The sequence below is a fragment of the Somniosus microcephalus genome, chromosome 16, assembly GCF_052327205.1.
Source record: "Somniosus microcephalus isolate GS21.2 chromosome 16, FLI_Smic_1.0, whole genome shotgun sequence".
Taxonomy (NCBI): Eukaryota; Metazoa; Chordata; class Chondrichthyes; order Squaliformes; family Somniosidae; genus Somniosus; species Somniosus microcephalus.
This window is the reverse complement of record NC_141002.1, coordinates 28027132-28051493: the sequence shown is the minus strand read 5'-3', so window position 1 is coordinate 28051493 and position 24362 is coordinate 28027132. Positions and strand designations below refer to the sequence as shown.

The 24362-nt window shown below is 47.4% G+C and overlaps 1 protein-coding gene across 1 annotated transcript in view; it reads left to right on the top strand.

Moving 5' to 3' along the window:
• Positions 1 to 3630, top strand: part of LOC147106040 (cadherin-related family member 3-like) — a 73553-nt gene extending 69923 nt beyond the window's left edge. Inside the window, exon 19 of the mRNA XM_086009786.1 lies at positions 1169 to 3630. Within this exon, the coding sequence (XP_085865912.1) occupies positions 1169 to 1470 (302 nt within the window). The 3' untranslated portion in view covers positions 1471 to 3630. The remainder of the gene's footprint in view (positions 1 to 1168) is intronic.
• The last annotated feature ends 20732 nt before the right edge of the window (positions 3631 to 24362 follow it).

Here is a 24362-nt window from a genome sequence, read left to right as displayed (position 1 = left end):
TGATCTAATCCATGACCTTCAGTGGTACAGTGAAATTCTTGCTCCCTCAATTTAGTTGCAGGACTGTTTACTTGACATTAAAGCTGACATTGCCTTCCTTCCACCATCATACTTTAAAGGCAACTAAACAAACCTGAAATATGTCGCTTTCCTTCTGAAAATTTTGACCAGAAAAGATGCGTAGTAAAAAAAAAATCAAGCAATACAGTTGTCACAGAATGAAATACTACTCCTTGAAATTTGGGCCCTTGGAAGCGAATTTTCAGACCGTTTACTTACTGTTTGAAGTTTGACTGGGTGTGTCTGTACTGTGTGATATGTCCCAACAACGTGCCTACAGGTGGGGCAATTCCTTACTGCTCCTGTTGATAGTTCAGATTAATGGGAGAGGGGCCATATTTACCACCTGCTCCCAATGATTTTCAGAATTAGAAACTGAGGTGGTGAGTAAACCAACTTAAAATATTTTGATGCCCAATAAAGCGAGCAATAAATCTCCTTCCAGCTGGATTTCATACAATCTGAGGCAAGATCTCTATTTTTAAATTGCATCCAGCCCAGGTTCTGACCATTATACTTAACATTTCTGCTAGCACGGCTCCTTATTTCAGGTTTAAATATGCCTAAATACCACTAATTTGAAAGCGTTACATTCAAATTTAAAAGCTATTGTCCAGGCAGGATAAATAGCCCGAATAGAACAGAAATTCCCAGCCTATTTCAGCAGGCCTTTATGTCTGACTTGCTGAAAATGTTCTCCGATTATTATTTGAAATCTGGAGGCCCATTTTACCACCTTTCATAAATAAGATTTAATCCTGATTTGTGTGCCCGAATTAAAAATCAGTTCAAGGAAGAATGACATGGTAATGGAACAAGTCCCACATCAACATGGTTAACTCTTAACTGCTACCCTGAATGGGCCTAGCAAGCCACTGCGCTATATCTAACCTCAAGAAGGCGCCCCACCAACACCTTCCCGGGGCAACTGGGGATGGGTAATAAATACCAGCGATGCCCACGTCCCGAGAATTAATAAAATAAAACTGACATAATATTTTCAAACCAGGTAAATTAGAATCAGATGAAAGTTTAAGGAGTTACTTGGTTTTAATGCACAACCTCTTTTAAAAACCTGCTCATATTGAATGTTTACTGAATGTTTTAGTCACAGGCAATGTGTATCAATATAACACAGACTCTGGAGCCAGACGTTGGAAGGATACAAAGTTGTCCATGAAAGGTTACAGGAAAGCTGGAGATGCAACTCCTAATTTTACACATAAAACCACCGACACAACTTTTGCACAAAACAGCAATGTGAAGGATGTCCATGCGGCCCAGAATGCAATGCAGGAGACACCCCGTGGCCAACCTCTAAAACCGCCTCCAAAGTTTGGAAAACAGATCAAAGTTGTACCGCAAATACCAGATCCACTTCAAACTCAAAATTCGTTGGCTAATATATAAGTTTTGCTGAAACGAGAGTAAACAGTATTTTGCAAATTAAATTAAAATTGTGTGGCCATCTATGCTTGGTTGTGTTGTAGAGCATTTGAAGTCATATCAAGAAATGAGACTGGAATCGTTCACAACTTTGAAAAGGGCACAGAGGAAAATAATAAAATGAACTGAAAATCTGCATAGTCTAGTCAGACGTTGTCAGTAGTTTTAGCAAGCTTGCTTTTATTTTTTGCAGGAACAAAGTTAGAAATCAGTCAGAAGTTAGAAATTGAGAGGACATTCAAACCAGGGAGTAAATGTGTAAGACTTGATCGGACAAAGTTCACCATTGCTTCTCTTCAGTTGAAGTACAGGAAACTTTCTGGTATCCGGCACTGATGGGACCGAGCTGGTGCCGTCCCATCAAAACTGCCGTAGAAACCAGCGGTAATGTTAAAACATACGGAGCTTCTGAGCTCCGTGTGAAGCAACAAACCCCGTTGCTTAGCAACAGCTTCAAAACAGTCGGCGTAGCTTGCAAGCGTCTCTGTAGCTAAGCAACAGCTTCAGCTAGACCTTGCAGAGCCACGACTGTAGGAAAAAAGCAATGAAAAGAAAAAAAACTTATCTGAACCGACTCCTGAATTTTGCTGGTGGATAGAGCTTTCCGGACATTTAACCTCCGGATAAATGAAAGTTTCCTGTAACAGGTATTAGCAAACAACAACAACTTGCATTTATACAGTGCCTTTAACATAGTAAAAGTATGCTAACTGATTATCAATTTTTTTACCATGTCCCAGATACATCTCTTAGCAATATTTGTAAGTCTTAAATTATCAGTAGTTAGCGAGAGAAAAGCTCAATGTCACATCAATGGCTCAACAGCCTCCATGCACATCGCCCTGGGTAATCTGCACTATGTTGACATTCTCGTTTTTTGGCTTAAGCACTGACAAATTGACATGCTACTAAAAGATTTTGTGTTTGTCAAGGTTAGTCACGTACCTGGGTGAGAATTTTAACTCCACCCACCCCCCCCCTCCCACCCCGGTGGAAACCAGGCACAGCAGGTGGGGGGCAGTTAAAATGGAGCAGGGGATTTGCCCACTGGCTTCCCATCCCGATCTGGCTGACTGCAATTTTAAATTATCTCTGATTAAGCCTCTCCGAGTGGACTGCCAATTAGTGCCCAACTAGGGACAGTTCTGTACCCATTCGCAATTGAATTGAAACTGCCCAGGTTCAATTCATAGAGGACTCTTACAGCCAACATCTGTCCCAATCTAAGCTGTATTTGAATCCAGCTTCCAAAGGTTAAAAAGTCAGTGTTCAACCCACATCACCACTCTTAGATTGACATGTTCAAATTAAATTGAGTTGAAAGAAGAGAGAATACAAGATTTGGATTATCTTCACCAATCTACACCGCATGTATTGAAGTTGCAGTTGTTTTTATTAAAAAAATGTTTCCTAAGGTATTGCTCATTCCTTAAATTAACTTCCAACAGATTGCTGCAGTATTTTTGTTCCCTCTGGTAACTTAATTTTAAGTGATATTGGACTATTATGTAATATGTCTACCCAAGTGTGATCTGTACATGTCTTCTTATCCTTTTTGAGGCAGAGTCTGCGTTTTATGAATGAGGGAAAAGGGCACAGAATCACTCCTGAGAGATAGTAAAACTGATCTGTCTCATGACCAGAGATCTGTCTGGAGTGGGGACCGGCTTGGAGAAGGTGGGATAAGACAGCTTGTGATCAGTTGGTTTTGCTATATATCTCACACTTTAAAAAATGTTGTGGAGGGTCTTTCTTCAGTAGTTGTTTCAGACAAATCCATCCAATACAAAACAGCACAAGGGCTAATTATTGGCTAGCAAGCCAACAATTTTGGTGTCCATGTTGCATCAACAACAGACCAACAATAATGTACATTTGTTCTGTTGTACAGTGAAATTTGTTTGAAGTATAACTCACTTTCACATTGTCTCCTGCTATGGTTAGAGTTTAAATATTTAAACACTGCAGGACTGATTGTTGTAAATGCCTTGGATGTGTCAAAATGTGCTCTTCAGAAATTGAACAATGTTTATGTAACAATTTAGCATCAATAAAATCGAGAAACTATTAGATTTCATGACTTCTGAATCGTATTCAGTGTATATATTAAAAGAGTTAATGTGACTTTGCAGGTACACTCTGTTTATTTGTTGCATTTTCTGATATTTAAGTCGATTGGTTTATCAATCTCCCATCAGTTCTTCACAAACAGTCCCTCATTTGCTTTTCTCAAGGCACTTTAAAATCAATCAATCATTTGAAAAGTTTCATACGCAATTCACAACTGCATTTGTAGGTCTGACACAGTTGCTATAGCATTCCGAACCACTCTTTGTGGGTCAGTGAAACAGAGGTAGAAATGAACTATGCATACAATGCCATCAGGTTGCCTGGAAACTACAGACATTTTTTTCTTGGGTAAAATTAAATTAGCTAAAAATAGTTGTGTTGCCATAGTGCATTTTGACATGGTAGGGCAGGGGATTTCGGAAATATGTTCCTTCTCAACGACAGTCATTGAAAAAATATATAATTTATATGCATGTACACCAATATTTGCACCTAGCCCCAAAACCTGATCTCTAAATAGAAAGTCATCGACTTTTCTTTCCATGGCTATGCCTATTGTTTAGCCTCACACAACTTGCAACAACTGGTGGTATATGTTTGCACTGTTGGTTATAAAATGAAACAAGTAATCACACAATTTACACAATACTCAATTATGTGCATATTGTAAATACTCCAGAGTAACTGTCTTCTCACGGTAGCTACCCTTGCACTATCCGCCATGTCAGAAGTCCTGGCTACCCAGTCCTAGCTTGGACGGTTACCAGCATTAGGGATTTTGTGAAGAACACCAAGATGTTGAAGCTTTAAGCCCAGGACAAATCACAGCATGCACGGATTTAAAAGGTGTCCAGTTAGCATCTTTCACAGTTAATGATTAAAGAGATCTGAGAAACTTGGATTTGTTTTTGAAGTCATTGCACTTAGAGCTTTAGGTACTTTACTTCAACCAGAGACATAACCCACCCAGAAACTGGCAACTGGAGTTCTACAGCACAGACACATACAGAATGATTCATCTTTGAAAGTATTGTTCACTGTTACAATTCTTGGAGGAAGAGGTAAGCTCAGTTTTAGTTGCACGTTTCTGCTCCACAAAAGCTGGAAATGCTTGCGTTCTTCACTCTTGTATTTGAAGCAACTTTTTGAGTTTGTTTCAGCCGTTGGATTTTTTAAACTAAGGGTGTCACCGGGACACTTGCTCTTCATATTTTTTTGACAATAAGATCCATTTTCAATCATTTTATTTGCACCTCGGTGTTACATTAAAATGTATGATGAACTAGTGCTTGGAGAACTGTTGTCAAAGTTGTGCTTTGTGACATATTATAATGAACACACTAACTCGTTTGTATTCATTTTTTCCCCGCTATTTTAGCAAAGACACTAAAAAATAAACAAACAGGTTCATGTCAAGACCCTGAATAAACAATAACTGAAGTTCGATTTTATGGCCAATAGCTCTGCAAATTGCTGGGGCTTCATCTGGGGAGCTCGATCTCGACCAGGTCTGCATAATCCATCTGGCAGTTCAATTTCTATGAATTCTGAAAAGCATGTTAACTGAGTGAACTGTCTCGAGTGAATAAAAATGTCCCACTTACTGTTTTGTATGGACTTCCTGCCAACTGCTCTGTGGCAGCAATTGTAAAAAAAAAGTGATCCCCATAACATGCCATATCTACTGGGTAAAGTTTTCCACATTTAAATATAGTGGCAGCTGGCATCAAAGGAATCACCAGGAGCCACCAGAGTGGTGAACCTGTGGAATTCTCTACCACAGAAGGCAGTTGAGGCCAATTCATTAAATATATTCAAGAAGGAGTTAGATATATTTCTTAAGGCTAAAGGGACCAAGGGATATGGGGAGAAGGCAGGGACAGGGTACTGAATTTGGATGATCAGCCATGATCTCATTAAATGGCGGAGCAGGCTCGAGGGGCTGAATAGCCTACTCCTGCTCCTATCTTCTATGTTTTGAGGAGTCTTTCACCGTGCCTATGGACTGGAGAATCCAGCTCATTTCTATACTGGTAATATGGCTAAAACCATAGGATTGAAAATTTACACATTTAAACAAATCAAAATAATGAACAAACATCCTAACACTGAAGAAATCCACAATTTATTGATATTGTGGCGGAGACCACATAGGGATAGTAACACAATTCACAATGTATAGCCAATGTGGTTATATGTACCTAAACACAATTCATTATGTATAGCCAATGTTGTTATATGTATGTACTTGGTTGGGTTATCGGGGCAGGGTCCCTTTAAGAGCGTCGGTAGCGTGATGACGTCATGCGTCGGTAGCGTGATGACATCATGGCGCTGCAACGAGTGTGAACAAAGTAACACACATTTTGCCTTTGCTGCAACAAAAGTCTCAGAGCCTGTTGATTTCTAGCGACTCCAACATTGGTGACCCCGCTGCTCTTTTGGACGATTCCAAAGACCGCATCCGAAATGGCGACGAACGCCGTTTCCATCAAATTACCCGAGTTTTGGGAATGACAGGCTGTCGCTTGGTTCGCCCAGGCCGAGGCTCAATTTGCACTGCGGGACATCAGCGCGGACGACACGAGGTATTACTACGTCATCTCTGCTCTCATAAGCTCCACCGCAGCCAGAGTCATGAGCCTGCTCGAGAACCCCCCGGAACTCAACAAATTCGGAACGCTGAAAACGCACCTGTTAGAAACTTTTGGACTCACCAAAGCCGAGCGCGCACGCCGGCTTCTCTCTCTACCCAGGCTTGGCGACTCCAAACCCTCGGAGCTGATGGACCACATGCTGGCCCTCCTGGGCACACACAGGCTGTGCTTCCTCTTCAAGGAACTGTTCCTTCAACAGCTGCCAGGTCAGGTACGGTCGGCTTTAGCCAACTCTTCCATTACCGATTTCCGCGACCTGGCCAAGGAGGTCGATAAATTTTTCTCCGCCGGGCAACAGTACTGCGCGGCCATGTGGAGCCCTGCCCCCACCGATACAGCCCAACGGCGGCAACCCTCGAGCCTCTGCTTCTACCATGCGCAGTTCGGCCCCAAAGCCAGGAACTGCTGGCCCCCGTGCAGCTTTCCCGCGTCGAAACAAACGAAAGACCACTCGTCGGCTGCTATGGCTGTCGGCCGTTCAGGCAGTTTGTTATTTATTACGGACACCGACTCCGGACGTCGTTTTCTTTGCGACACGGGTGCCCAGGTGAGTGTCCTGCCCGTGTCAACCATAGACATTCAAGGGGGGAACCATGGCCCCGTCCTCGAAGCCGCCAACGGCAGTTCCATCCGCACCTTTGGGAAACGGAGCGTGGTGCTTTGTTTTGGCGGGCAGCGGTTCACCTGGGACGTTGTCACGGCAAAAGTGTCCACTCCCTTCTCGGCGCTGACTTCCTCTGCGCCAATGGCCTTTTGGTGGACGTCAAGAACCGACGTCTCATCAACGCTGAGACTTTCAGCTCGCTCCCGTGTTCCCTCAGCGGGTCCAGCACGATGAAGTTGTCCAGCGCACTCTCGGCCTCCGACGAGTTTTCCCGCTTCCTCGCTGTTACCGTCGAATTGGAGCCTGAATGGACCCAGTGATATACAGGGTCGACGTATACCCAACTTCGACTTATAGAGCAATAAACTCAGACTACTGCGGACCTTGCTGGAATGTGCGAGTACACTTTTATTTACAGAGCGCTCTGGGAGAAGTGCTATTCACCCCCTTGGTGCAATCGCCAGCTTCTCAGCTTTACAATAGCAGCCGCGCTCCTTTTATACAATTTAGAAACAGGAAAGATACCATATTACATTAATTCCTTGGCCAATCTGGTACTTTAGCATCCTTTAACTTTGGCCAATCCGATACCTTAGCAACCCTTAATCACATTCTGTCAAAAACAAGTTGATTATATTATTATACCGTTAGCAAACAACTTAATTATATTACTGTTCTGTACAAGTGACATCACACGTTTGGTGTAAGCAGATCAAGTCAGCTGTCTGTTATGCCAGTGTCTGCAAAATGTCAATGAATGTCAAGTATTTCAGCAGGCACTACGGTGCCATTTTAAAATTTCCTCCAACACTCGCCGAGTTCCCGGACCTCACGAAGCCCACGTTCTCATCTGCCACCACCAAACACGGGGTAGAACACCACATCTCGACCACCGGTCTGCCCGTCTACGCCCGCACTCAGCGCCTCGACCTGGGGAAACTCGCCATCGCTAAAGCCGAGTTCGACACCATGGAGCGCCTCGGCATCATCCGTCGGTCGAACAGTTCGTGGGCCTCGCCCCTCCACATCGCTCCGAAACCAGGCAGCGGGTGGCGCCTGTGCGGCGATTACCGGCGCCTCAACGATGCTATGACCCCCGACCACTACCCGATTCTACACATCCAGGACTTTTCCACCCGCCTGGCCGGGAAAGTGGTATTCTCAAAAGTGGACCTCGTCCAGGGTTACCACCAGGTCCCTGTCCGGCCGCAGGACGTCCTGAAAACCGCGGTGATCACCCCGTTCGGGCTGTTCGAATTCCTCCGCATGCCATTCGGCCTCAAAAACGCCGCCCAGGCTGTTCAACGCCTAATGGACACCGTGTTAGGGGACCTGACATTCCTGTTCGTATACCTGGATGACATCCTCATCACCAGCGCCTCCAGGTTGGAGCATGTGTCGCACCTTCGGACTCTCTTCCAACGCCTCAGCCAGCACGGCCTAATCGTCAACCCAGCCAAGTGCCAGTTCGGGCTGTCTTCGATCGACTTTCTCGGGCACCGCATCACGAAGGACGGGGCGGTGCCACTGCCCTCGAAAGTGGAGGCTGTGATGGACTTCCCGCGACCCCTCACCGTGAAGGCCCTGCAGGAGTTTTTGGGCATGGTGAACTTTTACCATCGCTTCGTCCCCTGAGCAGCCCAGCTTATGCAGCCCCTTTACGAGGCCCTCAAAGGCAAGCCCGACAAGCTCGCCGTCGACTGGTCCGAGGAGATGGCCAATTCTTTCACGGACATGAAAAGGGCCCTGGCTAACGCAACCATGCTGGCGCATCCATTACCTGATGCGCCGATCGCTCTCACCACCGACGCCTCGGACTATGCGGTCGGCGCCGTCCATGAACAGTGGGTCAACGGCACCTGGCAGCCGCTCACCTTCTTCAGCCGGCAGCTCCGCCCCAACGAGCGGAAGTACAGCACCTTCGATCGCGAGCTTCTCGGCCTCTACCTCGCCATCCGACACTTCCGTTTCCTACTGGAGGCTCGCCCGTTCACAGCGTTCGTGGACCACAAACCGTTGACCTTCGCCATGGCCAAAGCTTCCGAGCCGTGGTCAGCCCGTCAACAACGCCAGCTGGCCTTCATCTCAGAGTTTACAACGGACATCCAGCATGTGGCTGGGAAAGACAACCCCGTCGCCGACTGTCTCTCCCGAGCTGTCGCCAACGCCGTACACCTTGGCATCGACTACACCCGCATGGCAGCCGACCAGGCCTTCGACCCGGATGTCCAGGCCTACAGGACGGCAGTCACGGGCCTTCAACTAGCGGACGTCGCGTTCTACGATGCCGGCACCACACTCCTGTGCGACGTCTCTGTTGGGCAGCCACGTCCCGTCGTACCCGATGGGTGGAGACGGCAAGTTTTCGACGCCATCCATAATCTTTCCCACCCGGGCAGGAAGCCGTCACAGAAGCTGGTGGCGGCTAAGTTCATCTGGCACGGGCTCAGGAAGGACGTTCGTGACTGGGCCAGCACATGCGTGGTATGCCAACGCTCGAAAGTGCATCGCCATACTAAGGCCCCATTGGTGCCTTTCACGGCGCCCGAGAGGCGGTTCGACCATGTTAACGGGGATCTGGTGGGGCCCCTGCCGCCCTCCCGCGGGTTCACCCACCTCCTCACAATGGTCGACAGAACCAGCCGATGGCCGGAAGCCATCCCGCTGTCTTCAACGACGTCCGCCGATGTGGCTCGGGCGTTCATCAGCACTTGGGTCGCCCGGTTCGGCGCCCCATCTGACATTTCCTCCGACCGGCGGCCCCAGTTCATGTCGGAGCTCTGGAACGCTGTCACCCGAGGCCTCGGGTTGAGACTCCACCGCACCACAGCATACCACCCTCAGGCTAACGGACTGTGCGAATGGTTTCATCGCTCCATGAAGGCCGCGCTCCAGGCCAGCCTCCGGGACGACAGTTGGATCGACAGACTCCCGTGGGTCATGCTGGGACTCAGGACCGCCCCCAAGGAGGACCTCCAGTCCTCGTCCGCCGAGCTCGTCTACGGACAGCCGCTGCGGGTTCCTGGGGAAATCGTCCCCAACGCAACGGAACCTTGGTCCGCAGCCCGTCAGCGGTTCGACCTTCTGGACAACGCCAAGGTTTTTGCGCCGGTGCCCACGTCACAGCACGGCCTCCCACAGTCCCACGTTCCACTCGACCTTCGTGCGGCGGAGTACGTTTTCGTCCGCCACGATGCCCACCGGGGACCTCTTCAGCCACCCTACGATGGACCATTCCGCGTCCTGGAAACCGGGGACAAGACCTTCGTAGTGGATGTCGGCGGTAAGCCGGACTGCATTTCCGTGGACCGTCTTAAGCCGGCCCACCTGGATCTGGACCGACCCGTTGAGTTGGCACAGCCCCCGAGGCAGGGCCAACCTCCGGTTTCTGCGCCCTCAGTCCACCACCGAGCGCCCGAGGTCCCTCCGATGAACCCCCCGGTCCCCGCCCCGGAATTGAGGAGCCGTTCCGACCGTGTGATCCAGCCCACCCAATGACTGACATTGCCAGTGCTAGTGAATTCTGGGGGGACGTATGTGGCGGAGACCACATAGGGACAATAACACAATTCACAATGTATAGCCACTGTGGTTATATGTACCTATGTAGGAATTAATGAATTCCTATGAATAACTGAGATCGAAACCAGAGAACAATTAAACAGGTCTTTATTCAACGGAGATGCCACGAGGACTGCCTGGGCAGCCCCGTGGTTTGCGACGTGACGTCATCGCGTTTACCTGCGCTCTTAAAGGGGCCACGCCCCGTACCTGCAAACTCTATATACAAAACACAGTAATGCCTAACACAATGGTACAGGTTTAGGCTGGTGTTAGAACATCATTAAAGAGAATTATATACAGTTAGCCAGAGTCATTCAGTGGTTCTGCCACATGCGCCCCCCAGAATTCGCATTAACGGACAAAGTCAAACGGTGAGGGGGTCTGACGAGCCTGTCAGAATGACTCCTGTACTCTCGAGGCAGAGGCTGCTGGTCGGCTGGCGGTCTGGTGGGCGGTCGCACTTGGTCTGCCGTAATGACGACGGGTGACCGACCCCGTCTCGGCGGTTGTGCTGTCTCGACGGGGCGGTCGAGGTCTAAATGTGCTGGCTTTAAGCGGTCGACCGAAATGTGGTCCGGTTTACCACCGACATCTACCGTGAAGGTTTTGTCCCCTGCTTCCAACACGCGGAAGGGACCGGTATATGGGTCCTTGAGCGGATCCCTATGTGCGTCATGGCGAATAAAAACGTATTCACCCTTGTGAAGCTCCGTGGGAACGTGTGACCTCTGCAGCCCATGGTGCGAAGTGGGCACCGGTGCGAAACATCTGGCCGCCTCTTGGTGACTAGCAAGCTGGGCAGACGTGGACCATGGCTCCGTCGATGTTGGTAGGAAGTCCCCCGGGACTTGCAGCGGCTGACCATACACAAGCTCCGCTGATGAAGAGTGAAGGTCTTCTTTGGGGGCCGTGCGAAGGCCCAACAGGACCCACGGAAGCTTGTCTGCCCATCCAGCGTCCTGGAGGCTGGCCCTCAGGGCGGCTTTCATTGACCGGTGGAAGCGTTCGCAGAGGCCATTCGCCTGTGGGTGGTGGGCTGTGGTGTGGTGCAATTTGACACCGAGTCCTTCGGCCACTACATTCCAGAGTTTGGAGGAAAACTGCAGTCCCCTGTCTGACGAAATATCTGCAGGCACTCTGAAACAGGTGATCCAGGAGAAAATGAACGCCCTGGCCACGTCCGCCGAAGTAGTGGATGACAGAGGGACCGCCTCCGGCCATCTAGTGGTGCGGTCAACCATGGTCAGGATGTGCAAAAAACCATGGGAGGGTGGGAGTGGTCCTACCAGGTCCACGTTGACATGGTCAAAACATCGCTCCGGAACTGTGAAGGTGGCCAACGGAGCTTTGATGTGGCGCTGTACCTTGGCCTTTTGGCAGACCACGCAGGTGTTGGCCTAGTCGCGGACATCTTTATGCATGCCATGCCATACAAATTTTGCTGACATCAGCTTCTGAGAGGCCTTCATTCCTGGGTGTGACAACCCATGTATGGCGTCGAACACTTTGTGGCGCCAGACGACCGGCACGACCGGGCGAGGATCCTGTACGGAGACGTCACACAACAGCGTGGTACCTGCCGAATGGAACTGGATGTCAGCCAACTGGAGGCCAGTGATGGCCGTTCTGTAAGCTTGGACTTCCGGGTCTGAGGCTTGGTCCGCTGCCATGAGGGCGTAGTCGATACCCAAATGAACCGTATTGACGATCGCGCGGGAGAGGCAGTCTGCCACCAGGTTGTCCTTACCGGCCACGTGATGTATATCCGTGGTGAATTCGGATATGTAGGTCAGTTGACGCTGCTGTCGGGCTGACCACGGTTCGGCGGTCTTGGCCATTGCAAAGGTTAGCAGCTTATGGTCCACAAAGGCGGTGAAAGGACATCCTTCCAATAGGAACCGAAAATGGCGGATGGCCAGAAAAAGGGCGAGCAACTCCCGGTCGAACGTGCTGTATGCTCTCTCGCTCTGCCGTAGTTGACGGCTGAAGAATGCCAACAGCTGTCATGTCCCGTTCACCCACTGCTGTTGCACGGCACCGACTGCGTAGTCCGACGCGTCGGTGGTGAGGGCAATGGTGGCTCCTGGCAGCGGGTGCGCCAGCATAGTCGCATTGGCCAAGGCGCTTTTGGTATCGGCGAACGCCCGGGCCATGTCATCTGTCCAGTTCACCAGGCTCTTGCCAGTCTTGCCCTTGAGGGCCTCGTACAGGGGCTGCATGAGTAGTGCCGCCCTAGGCACGAAACGGTGGTAAAAGTTTACCATGCCTAGGAATTCCTGCAGGGCCTTTACGTTCTGCGGGCGTGGAAAGGATGTCACCGCCTCTACCTTCGAAGGTAAAGGAACCACTCCCTCTGAGGTGATGCGATGCCCCAGGAAATCAATTTGGTGCAGGCCAAACTGACACTTGGCCAGGTTGATAATCAGGCCGTGTTGGCTGAGGCGTCGAAAAAGGGTGCATAGGTGACAGGTATGTTCTTCTTTAGTAGGACTGGCAATTAGGATATCATCTAGGTAGACGAAGAGGAACTTGAGGTCCCGCAGCACGGAGTCCATCAGGCGTTGGAAAGCCTGGGTGGCGTTCTTTAACCCAAACGGCATTCGTAAAAACTCAAAGAGGCCGAATGGGGTGATGACTGCGGTCTTCGGGACGTCTTGTGGATGAACTGGGACCTGGTGGTAGCCCCGGACGAGGTCGACTTTTGAGAACACGGTGTTCCCTGCTAAATAAGCAGAGAAATCCTGAATGTGGGGGATCGGGTACCGATCAGGAGTGGTGGCGTCGTTGAGTCGTCGATAATCGCCGCATGGCCGCCATCTGCCGCCAGGCTTCGGGACGATATGGAGGGATGAAGACCAGGGACTATTTGACCGGCGAATAATCCCTAACCATTCCATGGTTGCGAACTCCGCCTTTGCGACCGCCAGCTTGCCAGATTCCAGGTGCCGGGCCCGCGCGTAGACCGGGGAGCTGTTGGTGGTGATGTGGTGCTCCACACCATGTTTCGTGGCTGTGGAGGAGAACGTGGGTCTCGTCAGGTCGGGGAATTCGCCGAGCAGGCGAGCGAACTCATCAGGAGTCGGGAACGCACAGGAGGCGGTGTGCGACGTAGTGTTACTGCGGTAACACGGAAGAGAATTAAAAGTTGCTGCGTTGATCAGCCACCGATTCCTAACGTCGACCAGGAGGCTGTTGGAGCACAGGAAATCCGCACCGAGGAGGGGCTGTGAAACTGGCCGTAACAAACTCCCAGTGAAAACGTTGCCCCCCGAGGCACACCTCCACTCGCTGTCTACCGAAGGTCCGAATTGCTCCGCCATTGGCGGCTTCAAGGGTGGGGCCGTGATTCCCCGTCTGCACATCAAGGGCGGACGCAGGTAAAATGCTGCACTGCGCTCCGGTGTCGCACAGAAAACGACAACCGGAGAGAGTATCAGTGATGAACAGCAATTTTCCCGCGTTGCCGATCGCCATCGCGGCCGCGGGGTGCCCGTTAGACCCATCCCTCGGTAGTCGCAGTGTCAGTTGTTTTTTGTTTTGTTGGGGAAAACTGCAGGGAGGGCGGCAACGCTTCGCCTTCGCACCGAACTGCGCGTGGTAGAAGCACAGCCCAGCAGGCTGACGAGCTGGGGCGGTGTCTGCAGGGGATGGGTGCCTCATGGCGGCGCAGTGCTGCCGAGTTACAGCGAAAATTTTGTCAGCCTCCGCAGCGAGTATTGCGCAGTCTTCAACGTCAGATCTGGCCAGGACAGCTTGTACATGTTCAGGCAGTTGGCTGAGGAAAAGCTCGCGGAATAGGAAACATTCCCATTCTGAGCCCAGGTGTGTGAGCATTTGGCTCATCAACTCTGAAGGCTTGGAGTCCCCGAGCCGGGGCATAGCGAGTAATCGATGGGCGCGCTCCGATTTTGTGAGCCCGAAAACCTGCAGTAACCGCGCTTTGAGGGTTTCATACTTGCGCTCCATTGGGGGGTTTTCGAGAAGGCTGACGATCTGAGAGGCGGTAGAGCTGTCGAGTGCGGAGACCACATAAAGGTACTTGGTCTGATCCACATCGATGTTCCTCAGGGCGAACTGGGCCTCGACCTGAATAAACCACGAGGGTGCTTGCTGCTCCCAGAACTGCGGTAGCTTTAGCGAAACGACGTTTGCGTCCATGCTGTGCTCTTCTTTTGTGAAAACGTTCACAAAAACGGGGTCACCAATGTAGGAATTAACGAATTCCTACGAATAACTGAGATCGACACCAGAGAACAATTAAACAGGTCTTTACTCAATGGAGATGCCACGAGGACTGCCTGGGCAGCCCCGTGGTTTGCGACGTGATGTCATCGCGTTTACCCACGTTTTCCCGCGCTCTTAAAGGGGCCACGCCCCATACATGCAAACTCTATATACAAAACACAGTAATGCTTACACAATGGTACAGGTTTAGGCTGGTGTTAGAACATCGTTAAAGAGAATTATATACAGTTAGCCAGAGTCATTCAGTGGTTCTGCCACACCTAAACACAATTCACTATGTATAGCCAATGTTGTTATATGTACGTACTTGGTTGGGTTATCGGGGCCGAGTCCCTTTAAGAGCGTCGGTAGCGTGATGACGTCATGCGTCGGTAGCGTGATGACGTCATAGCCCTGCAACGAGGCTGAGATCCTCAGTCCTCATGGAGAGTGAAAAAAGTAACACACGTTTTGCCTTTGCTGCAACAAAAGTCTCCGAGCCTGTTGATTTCTAGCGACTCCAACAATATTTTCAATGTATTGTAAATCTTATCGACAAGAACTTTTGGGAGCTGGAAGCATCTTCCTATTACAGTAGAATAATGAATGAATGTTATTCAGAGAACAGATGACTGGGAGTGTGCTACAAGACTCTATTCTTGCAGATTGTGAACATCATACCATCATATCATCCCACCCTGAAAGAGGAAGTTGTAAGCTTATACAGGAAACTCTTCTTTTACCGGCACCTAAATATCCAGAAATCTCTCTTAACCGGCAAAATTCAGGAGTAGGTTCAGGTAAGTTTTACTATATATTAGTGGCCGTGTAACCGGGGTTCCTGGATCTGTGGCCGTGCAACAGGGACTCCTGGATCTGTGGCCGTGTAACCGGGGCTCCTGCACAAGTGCCGTGTAACTGGGGCTCTTGCATCTGTGGCCGTGTACGGGGCTCTCGTACCTTGGTAAGTATACCTCTCTGTAATCCAGACTTTTTGATCAACCAGCACCACGCCGGTCCCGTCGGTGCTGGATAAAAAAGAGTTTTCTGTATATATATTTCAATATGTTTTTGTTTCAATTTCTAAAGACAAATATAGGCATTTCTTATCATTCATGTCAGTGTCAATGGAGTCATCAGGTAGGTTGATTGCCAGATAATGTTTGGATAAATGAAAACAGCACACCAATGGCTGAAGTCGACAGATTTTGGGTCTATGGCCCCTATGGCACATGAACATTCCATAATATTAAACATCAATCCTGTCAATAGTTTTTTTACCATCACACCTGGGACTAACTACAAAACTGAGCTGGAACGTAAGTGCAAGAATTGAAATGAGTCAACACTTTCCTTGAAATGATAAAATTAAACGAAACTCAACTCGAAATTAAATTATAGGCGAGGGAATACAGCTTCCTCTTGGCTATTTCCTGTCCTTCCGTCTGTCAAAAACAATTTGTGCAATGTAAATTTACAGCAAATCCAAAGTACAAACCACTCGGGTGAAGGAATGGCAGAGATGCTTAATAAGTATTTCAGTTTTACAGAGGAATTGGAACTTTGAGATTACCTAAGGAGCACTTTTATATTTGTGCAGCAAGCGATAGACTCCTCCACTGCCTCTGTGTTGTCAAACTGCTTGTCCGACATCCGTCCAGGATGAGCTGAAATTTCCTCCAATTAAACATTGGGAAAAATTAAGCGATTGTCTTCAGCCCCATCGCAAAATCCATTCCCTAGCCACCGAGTCCATCCTCCTCCATGGACACTGTCTTAAGCTGAACCAGATTGTTTGCAACCGCGCTGTCCTATTTGACCCTGTGCTGAGCTTCTGACCCCATATCCTCGCCATCGCAAAGCCCGCCTACTTCCACCTACATAATATTGTCCATCTCCACCCCTGCCTCAGCTCATCTGCTGCTGAAATCCTCATCCATGCATTTGTTACCTCCAAATTTACTATTCCAATGCTCTCTATGCTGGCCTCCCATCTTCCATCCTCCAGAAACTTAAGCTGATCCAAAACTCTGTTGCCTGTATCGTAACTCGCACCAACTCCATTGGCAGGATAGGTGCACCAACGTCAGTGTTCTTACTCAGGCCAACATCCTCAGCATCGAAGCTTTGACCATGCTCAATCAGCTCCGATGGACGGGTCACATTGTCCGCATGCCCGATACGAGACTCCCAAAACAAGCGCTCTACTCGGAGCTCCGGCACGGCAAGAGAGCCCCAGGTGGGCAGAGGAAACGCTTCAAGGACACCCTCAAAACCTCCTTGAAAAAGTGCAACATCCGCACCGACACCTGGAAATCCCTGGCCCAAGACTGCACAAAGTGGAGGAGAAGCATCCAGGAAGGCGCCGAACACCTCGAGTCTCTTCGCCGGGAGCAAGCGGAAGCCAAGCGCAGGCAGCGCAAGGAGCGCACGTCAACCCAAGTACCCCCCCCACCCACCCGCCCCTTCAACCACCGTCTGCCCCACCTGTGACAGAGACTGTAGGTCCCGCATTGGGCTCATCAGTCACCTGAGAACTCATTTTTAATGTGGAAGCAAGTCATCCTCGGTTCCGAGGGACTGCCTAAGAAGAAGAGAACTCACACCGTCCCGTTCACCCATCACCCCTGTGTTCACTGACCTACATTGGCTCCCGGTCCAGCAACACCTTGATTTTAAAATTCTCATCCTCATGTTTAAATCCCTCCATGGCCTCACCCCTCCCAATCTCTAACTTCCTCCAGCCCTCCAACCCTCCAGGAACTCTGCATTCTCCAATTCTGGGCTTTTGTGCATCTCCCACTTCCTTTACCCCACCATTGGCGGCCGTGCCCACAGCTGGCTAGGCCCTAAGCACTGGAATTCCCTCACTAAATCACTTCACCTCCTTTAAGACGCTCCTTTAAACCTATCTCTTTGACCAAGCTTTTGGTCACCTGACCTAATGCCTCCTTCTTTGGCTCAGTGCCAAATGTTGTCTGATTACGCCACTGTGAAGCATCTTGGGGTGATTTATTGGCCCAGAAATTCGGGTCCCAACGCGTGAGTACGCACGGGTTACTCACCCGTAAGCCCAATGGAAGTGCCGTTTTCCTGCTTGCACTGCGCATGCGCGGGGAACCGGCACTTCCGTTCCCCTGAAAGGATTTCAGAGGTCGAAAGCGTGCGCAGGAGAGGCAGCGCGTGCGCATCAAACTTACATTTTTTTCCCAGGTTTCTCCGGGAAGGTAAGTCTCCAGGAGTTACACATATAAAAAGCAGTCGCAAGGCCTGCTTTTTACAAGGTAAGTAGTGAATTAATTAAAATTAAAACATTTTTTCCACAGGTTTATTATTTTTAAATACTTTAAAGTAAGGTAAGTTTATTTTTAGCCCTGTTAGAAAATAAAATTACTTTTTTCAAAAATTTAAATTATTGTTTAAAATAGTTATTTCATGTAATTTATAGTTTTTTAAAAAAATGTGATTTAAAAAAAAAATTATTTGAAGATTTAGTGATATTTTGGGGCTTATAGTATTTATAAGTTTGACAGCCCTTCCTGTCAAACTTATGAATGAAGCATTCCCTGCTCCGATTGGGTCCCCATGGCCCACGTGATCCCAGGGGACGCATTGAACTAACTGCGCCCCTGGGATACGCAAGCACTGCGCGAAGGCAGTTGGAGCAGGCCCAGGATCGGAATTCCACGGGGGCTCACAGCTCAATGGCCGGCGCGGTAGGTAAGTGCAGGTTGGGGGCTTACACCCGCGGGAAGCCCTTGACCCAAATTTCTGGGCCATTTTGTTAAATGCGCTATAAAAATGCAAGTTGTTGTCATTGTTGTTGTGGTTGTTGAAAGATAAACTATTTAGTTATCCTTGAGGTGATCAGTCTTCTTTGAATATATGCCATATCATGTGGGCAATGTGGCCAAACCAGGAAAATGCAAGCAATCATTAATCTAGTACTGTGAACTTTGCTTCTTAGGAACACTCTCTCCCCCCTCTTTAATTCTTTTGGTAAGTCTTCTGTTGTTCACTTGAGTAGTATTGAATTCAGTCTTATGGTTTATAATCACTTTATTTTTTCTACTTTAACATAAAAAACAATCTAAAAGTGGAGTATAATATCTTCAGAGTATAACACAATTTACAAGCGGAGTTTGTCAGCAGATTTGAGTGCAGGCATGTGATCATCCTTGTATGTTTCTTTCTTCTCAAACTTACCATGTAGCTTCCTTTTTTATACAATGATTTCTTTGTCAAACTGGAAGCGGCCTTGCCTTACATGGTAGTCTCAGGTCATTGTACCGTCCTTCAGCTGATTCTTACGCACACAAGTTTACATTTCTCTATAACATACGTAAACCAACAATCTATTGCAATGTACATCAACATCTTTTAGCTTAAGTTGCAATGTCCTTGTTGAACATCTTATTGGCAGGAATCCAAGTTTCAGTCTCAAGGTCCTGAAACTGGTCACTTGAACAAACTGACTGTTGCTAAGTGAAATCTGTATCTCTCTCTTTCCTCCTCTCTTCAATAATGCCAGTCACTTTTTTTGCTCTATATTGAATGAGCTAAACATGAACACCTTTCAGAAGTCGAATCAGTTGAGTTCCATGTACCAACAGATGAAGTGGTTCACATGGATTTTTCTGATGATGAAAGAAGCGGAGAGACATTTCTGACAACTTAAAACAAAAAAACCTAAAGCACATCCCATTACAAGATGAAGTGTATGATAGAACACCCAATGTAGTTGGCCTATTCACAAAACAGTTCTGCTTAAGCCCTCAGAGCTGAATTTTTTCAGCACTGCATGGTAAATAAAAAATGAGTAATAGACACCATTGTTGGGTCTGTGATCTCAGTACTCATGTTCGCATTGCATATGTACATGAATTTTAACTTTTTTGTGCATTTCTTGGTAAAATGGTAAGACGAAAATCAGAGCGCCGATTGATTTTTGATCTTTGTGTGTGCTTTATCGCGATACTACTTATTGGTTATCTGCTAAAATGGTGTGTAAGACAAGTAAAAACGTCGGACTTCAGCACCATGGAAACACCAGGTATGGAGGTGGTCATCATGGCCAGCTCGACCAATAACCGCTCCAAGCCAGCAGGTGAAAGCCTGCCCAACCAATAATAGGTGGTTCTAACAGGCCTCGTCATGGCAACAAGCAAGCTGCATCCAATCCTATTCTGGATGAAGAGCAGGGGAAGGTCTGACATATCTTGTTGCGTAGGTCAACAATCGCTCTGATGGCGTCAAGTACCATTCACAACTGCTGGACAAAAACCTAGAAGCTGCACTGAGATGTGGCGTGTCTGATAAACTCATGCCAAAATTCCAAACTTTGGTGAAAGAGGAAGACTTCAAAGTTTTGCACTAAATGGCGGTTGAGGTTTGTTAAGTAAGTATACACGTGAAGTACATTTACCTGATTTACATGCAAAGCGTTTTCTACTAAAACGTGGTTAAAATGACGTCACCGTAGCCACACCTGTAGCTAGTGAACAATCTCTATTGGACAACACTGGGCTAGATGGACAGAATCTCTTCTCCTGTCTGAAACTACTTCTGTTATTATCATTAGATGAATGAAGAAAAAGATTAGAGTTTTTTCACACGGAGCGTTATTAAAACATGCTTTACCACAAGTGACTATTGAGGCAGAAACTATAATAATATTAATATAAGAGGGAATTGGAAAAGGAAGAATATAAATGGGGAGTGGGATTAGAGCAGATAGCTCCAGTTGAAGATCTAACATCAGCACAGACACAATGAGCTGAATTTGAGTCATTTTATATTGTAATTTCTATGGTTCTATATATAATACTAGCTCTTGGTTTTAGTTTAGCAAGAAAATACAGCAAATTCCAAACTATTCCATGGTTTTACTTAATTTCTTCAATTATACAGCTGAATATTAAGTGATCTGAATTTACAATGGAATTCCATTTAGACTCTCATCCCCAGTGAGTATCTGACAGAAAACCCCTGGATTTATTGCAGGTCCCAATGAACATACAGAACACGAGCGAGTAAAAAACATTAAGAGTACATTAAACACCCACCACAAATACAGCAGCACCCCCCTCACCCCAGAGTGTGAAGAGATGCTTACGAGATCCACGTACTTGTAAAATATATTTTTAAATCTTACATTTTTTTAAAGAAAGGACTTCTTTGCAGCCATTCTAAGAAAGAGCCACTGGGGGGTGCAGGAGTATCAAATATTTAATCAGTCTCACGCAAGATTGCTTGTGTAAGTTATTAACTGATTCCAATTGAAAATAGTGGTCACTGCTACAGTTATAAATACACAGGGAAGCGGTGAGCTGAGAAAAGTGGCAGTGCAACACCACTGCTGGTACCGTATACAGGAGAATTCCATAATGTAAATGGGAACCAATCATTCCCATTATAACTGGTTCACTTTATGGAATTGGCCTCTATATAACACGGTCCTGCAGAGCGAGGGGGTGAAATTGGTCGATGTCAGCAGCGTGACACGGGCTCAGAGAATCATCAGCCCGTTTTACCCTGCGTCCGGTTAATGGAAAAGAAAACTCGGGCGTGGTGTAACATGGGCTGCCGATTCGCTACAAGTGTGCTTCACGCTACTGTGGTAGACCAATTTCACGCCGCGAGACTTTACAACAATAACACAAGTTCATTTTAAAACTTCTTGCCCCTGAATTTCCTCAGTGTCCCTTGCACTGTTGTTGCTCGGGAAAATCACCAGCAGAGAGAGTTGCAGGCAAGCTTCCAGGGTATGTTAATTTGCACATGGTGTGGTGCAAGTTCAGGCATGACTGTGTTGTAAGAGTACAGTGAGCAGCTTAAGCTCCAGGAAACTTCAGTGCAGAAGCGGCGCAGCACTCTGTGAAGACTGCAGTCTTCATTAGAGCATTTGGGGACAGCAAGGGCAGGCTGAGCAGGGAGACAGAGGAAAGGGAAACAGGGATAAAAGCAAAAGATAGGAAGGAGAAAAACAAAAGTGGCAGTCAGAGAAATCAACGGTTTAAATCAAACGTTGCCACAGTAAATAATAATTCTAATAGGTCTAAGAGCGTTAAAAAAACAAGCCTGAAGGCTTTGTGTCTTAATGCGAGGAGCATTCGTAATAAGGTGGATGAATTGGCTGCGCAAATAGAGGTAAACAAATATGATTTGGTTGGGATTACGGAAACGTGGCTCAAGGATGGCCAAGACTGGGAACTCAACATCCAGGGGTATTCGATATTCAGGAAGGATAGGCAAAAAGGAAAGGGAGGTGGGGTAGCATTACTGGTTAAAGAAGGGATTAATACAATTGTAATGAAGGATATTAGCTCTGATGATGTGGAATCTGTATGGGTAGAATTGAGAAATACTAAGGGGAAAAAAACATTAGTGGGAGTGGTATATAGACCTCCAAACAGTAAGGCGGATGTTGGGGATGGCATTAAAAGGGAAAGTAAAGAAGCGTGCAATAAGGGCACAGCAGTCATCATGGGTGACTTTAATCTACATATAGATTGGGCCAACCAAATTAGTAACAATACTGTGGAGGAGGAATTCCTGGAGTGTTTACGGGATGGTTTCCTGGACCAATATGTCGAGGAACCAACCAGAGATCAGGCCATCTTAGACTGGGTATTATGTAACGAGAAAGGATTAATTAGCAATCTTGTTGTACGAGGCCCCTTGGGTCAGAGCGATCATAATATGATCGAATTCTTCATTAAGATGGAGAATGAAGTAGTTGACTCAGAGACTAGGGTCCTCAATTTAAATAAAGGAAACTACGATGGTCTGAGGAGCGAGTTGGGTAGGATTGTTTGGGTATGGCACTCAAAGGATTGACGGTGGATAGGCAATGGCAAACATTCAAAGACCGAATGGATGAGCTACAGAATTTGTTCATCCCAGTTTGACATAAAAATAAAACAAAAAAGGTGACTCAACCGTGGTTAACAAGGGAAATTAGGGATAGCATAAGATCCAAGAGGAGAACATATAAATTGGCCAGAAAAAGCAATAATCCTGAGGATTGGGAGCAGTTTAGGATTCAACAAAGGAGGACAAAGGGATTAATTAAGAAAGGAAAAATAGAATACGGGAGCAAGCTAGCAGGGAACATAAAAACTGACTGTCAAAGCTTTTATAGATATGTGAAGAAAAAAAGATTGGTGAAGTCAAGCGTAGGTCCCTTGCAGTCAGAATCAGGGGAATTTATAATGGGAAACAAAGAAATGGCAGACCAACTAAATACATACTTTGGTTCTGTCTTCACAAAGGAGGACACAAATAACCTCCCAGAGATGCCGGGGAACATAGGGTCTGATGAAAGGGAGAAACTGAAAGAAATCAGTATTTGTAGGGAAATGGTGTTAGGAAAATTGATGGGACTGAAGGCCGATAAATCCCCAGGGCCTGATAATCTACATCCCAGGGTACTTAAGGAAGTGGCCCTAGAAATAGTAGATGCATTGCTGGTCATCTTCCAGAACTCGATCGACTCTGGAACAGTACCCATGGATTGGAGGGTAGCTAATGTTACCCCACTATTCAAAAAAGGTGGTAGAGAAAAAGCAGGGAATTATAGACTGGTAAGCCTGACATCGGTAGTGGGGAAAATGCTAGAGTCTATTATAAAAGATGTAATAACAGAGCACTTGGAAAGCAGTGACAGGATCGGACAAAGTCAACATGGATTTACAAAAGGTAAATCATGCTTGACTAATCTACTGGAATTTTTTGAGGATGTAACTGGTAAAATAGATAAGGGAGAACCAGTGGATGTGGTGTATTTGGACTTTCAGAAGGCTTTTGATAAGGTCCCACATAAGAGATTAGCGTGCAAAATTAAGGCACAAGGGATTGGGGGCAAGGTATTGACTTGGATAGAGAACTGGTTGGCGGACAGAAAGCAAAGAGTTGGAATAAACGGGTCATTTTCCGAGTGGCAGGCAGTGACTAGTGGGGTACCGCAAGGATCGGTCCTAGGACCCCAGCTGTTCACAATATATATTAATGATCTGGACGAGGGAATTGGATGTAATATCTCCAAATTTGCAGACGACACAAAGCTGGGTGGGAGGGTAAGCTGTGAGGAGGATGTCGTGAAACTCCAGTACGATTTGGACAGGTTGGGTGATTGGGCAGAAACATGGCAAATGCACTATAATGTGGATAAATGTGAGGTTATCCACTTTGGTGGCAAAAACAGGAAGGCAATTATTTGAATGGCAATAGATTGGGAGAAGGGGAAGTGCAAAGAGACCTGGGTGTCCTTGTGCACCAGTCGCTGAAGGTAAGCATGCAGGTGCAGCAGGCAGTTAAGAAGGCAAATGGTATGTTGGCCTTCGTAGCAAGAGGGTTCGAGTACAGGAACAAGGATGTCTTGCTACAGTTGTACAGGGCCTTGGTGAGACCGCACCTTGAGTATTGTGTGCAGTTTTGGTCGCCTTACCTGAGGAAGGACGTCCTTGCCATGGAAGGAGTGCAGCGAAGATTCACCAGGCTGATACCTGGGATGGCAGGAATGACGTATGAGGAGAGATTGTGTCGATTGGGCTTATACTCACTGGAGTTTCGAAGATTGAGAGGGGATCTCATCGAAACCTATAAAATTCTGTCAGGCCTGGACAGACTAGATGCAGGAAGGATGTTTCTGATGGCCGGGGAGTCCAGAACCAGGGGTCATAGTCTAAGGATAAGGGGTAAGCCATTTAGGACTGAAATGAGGAGGAATTTCTTCA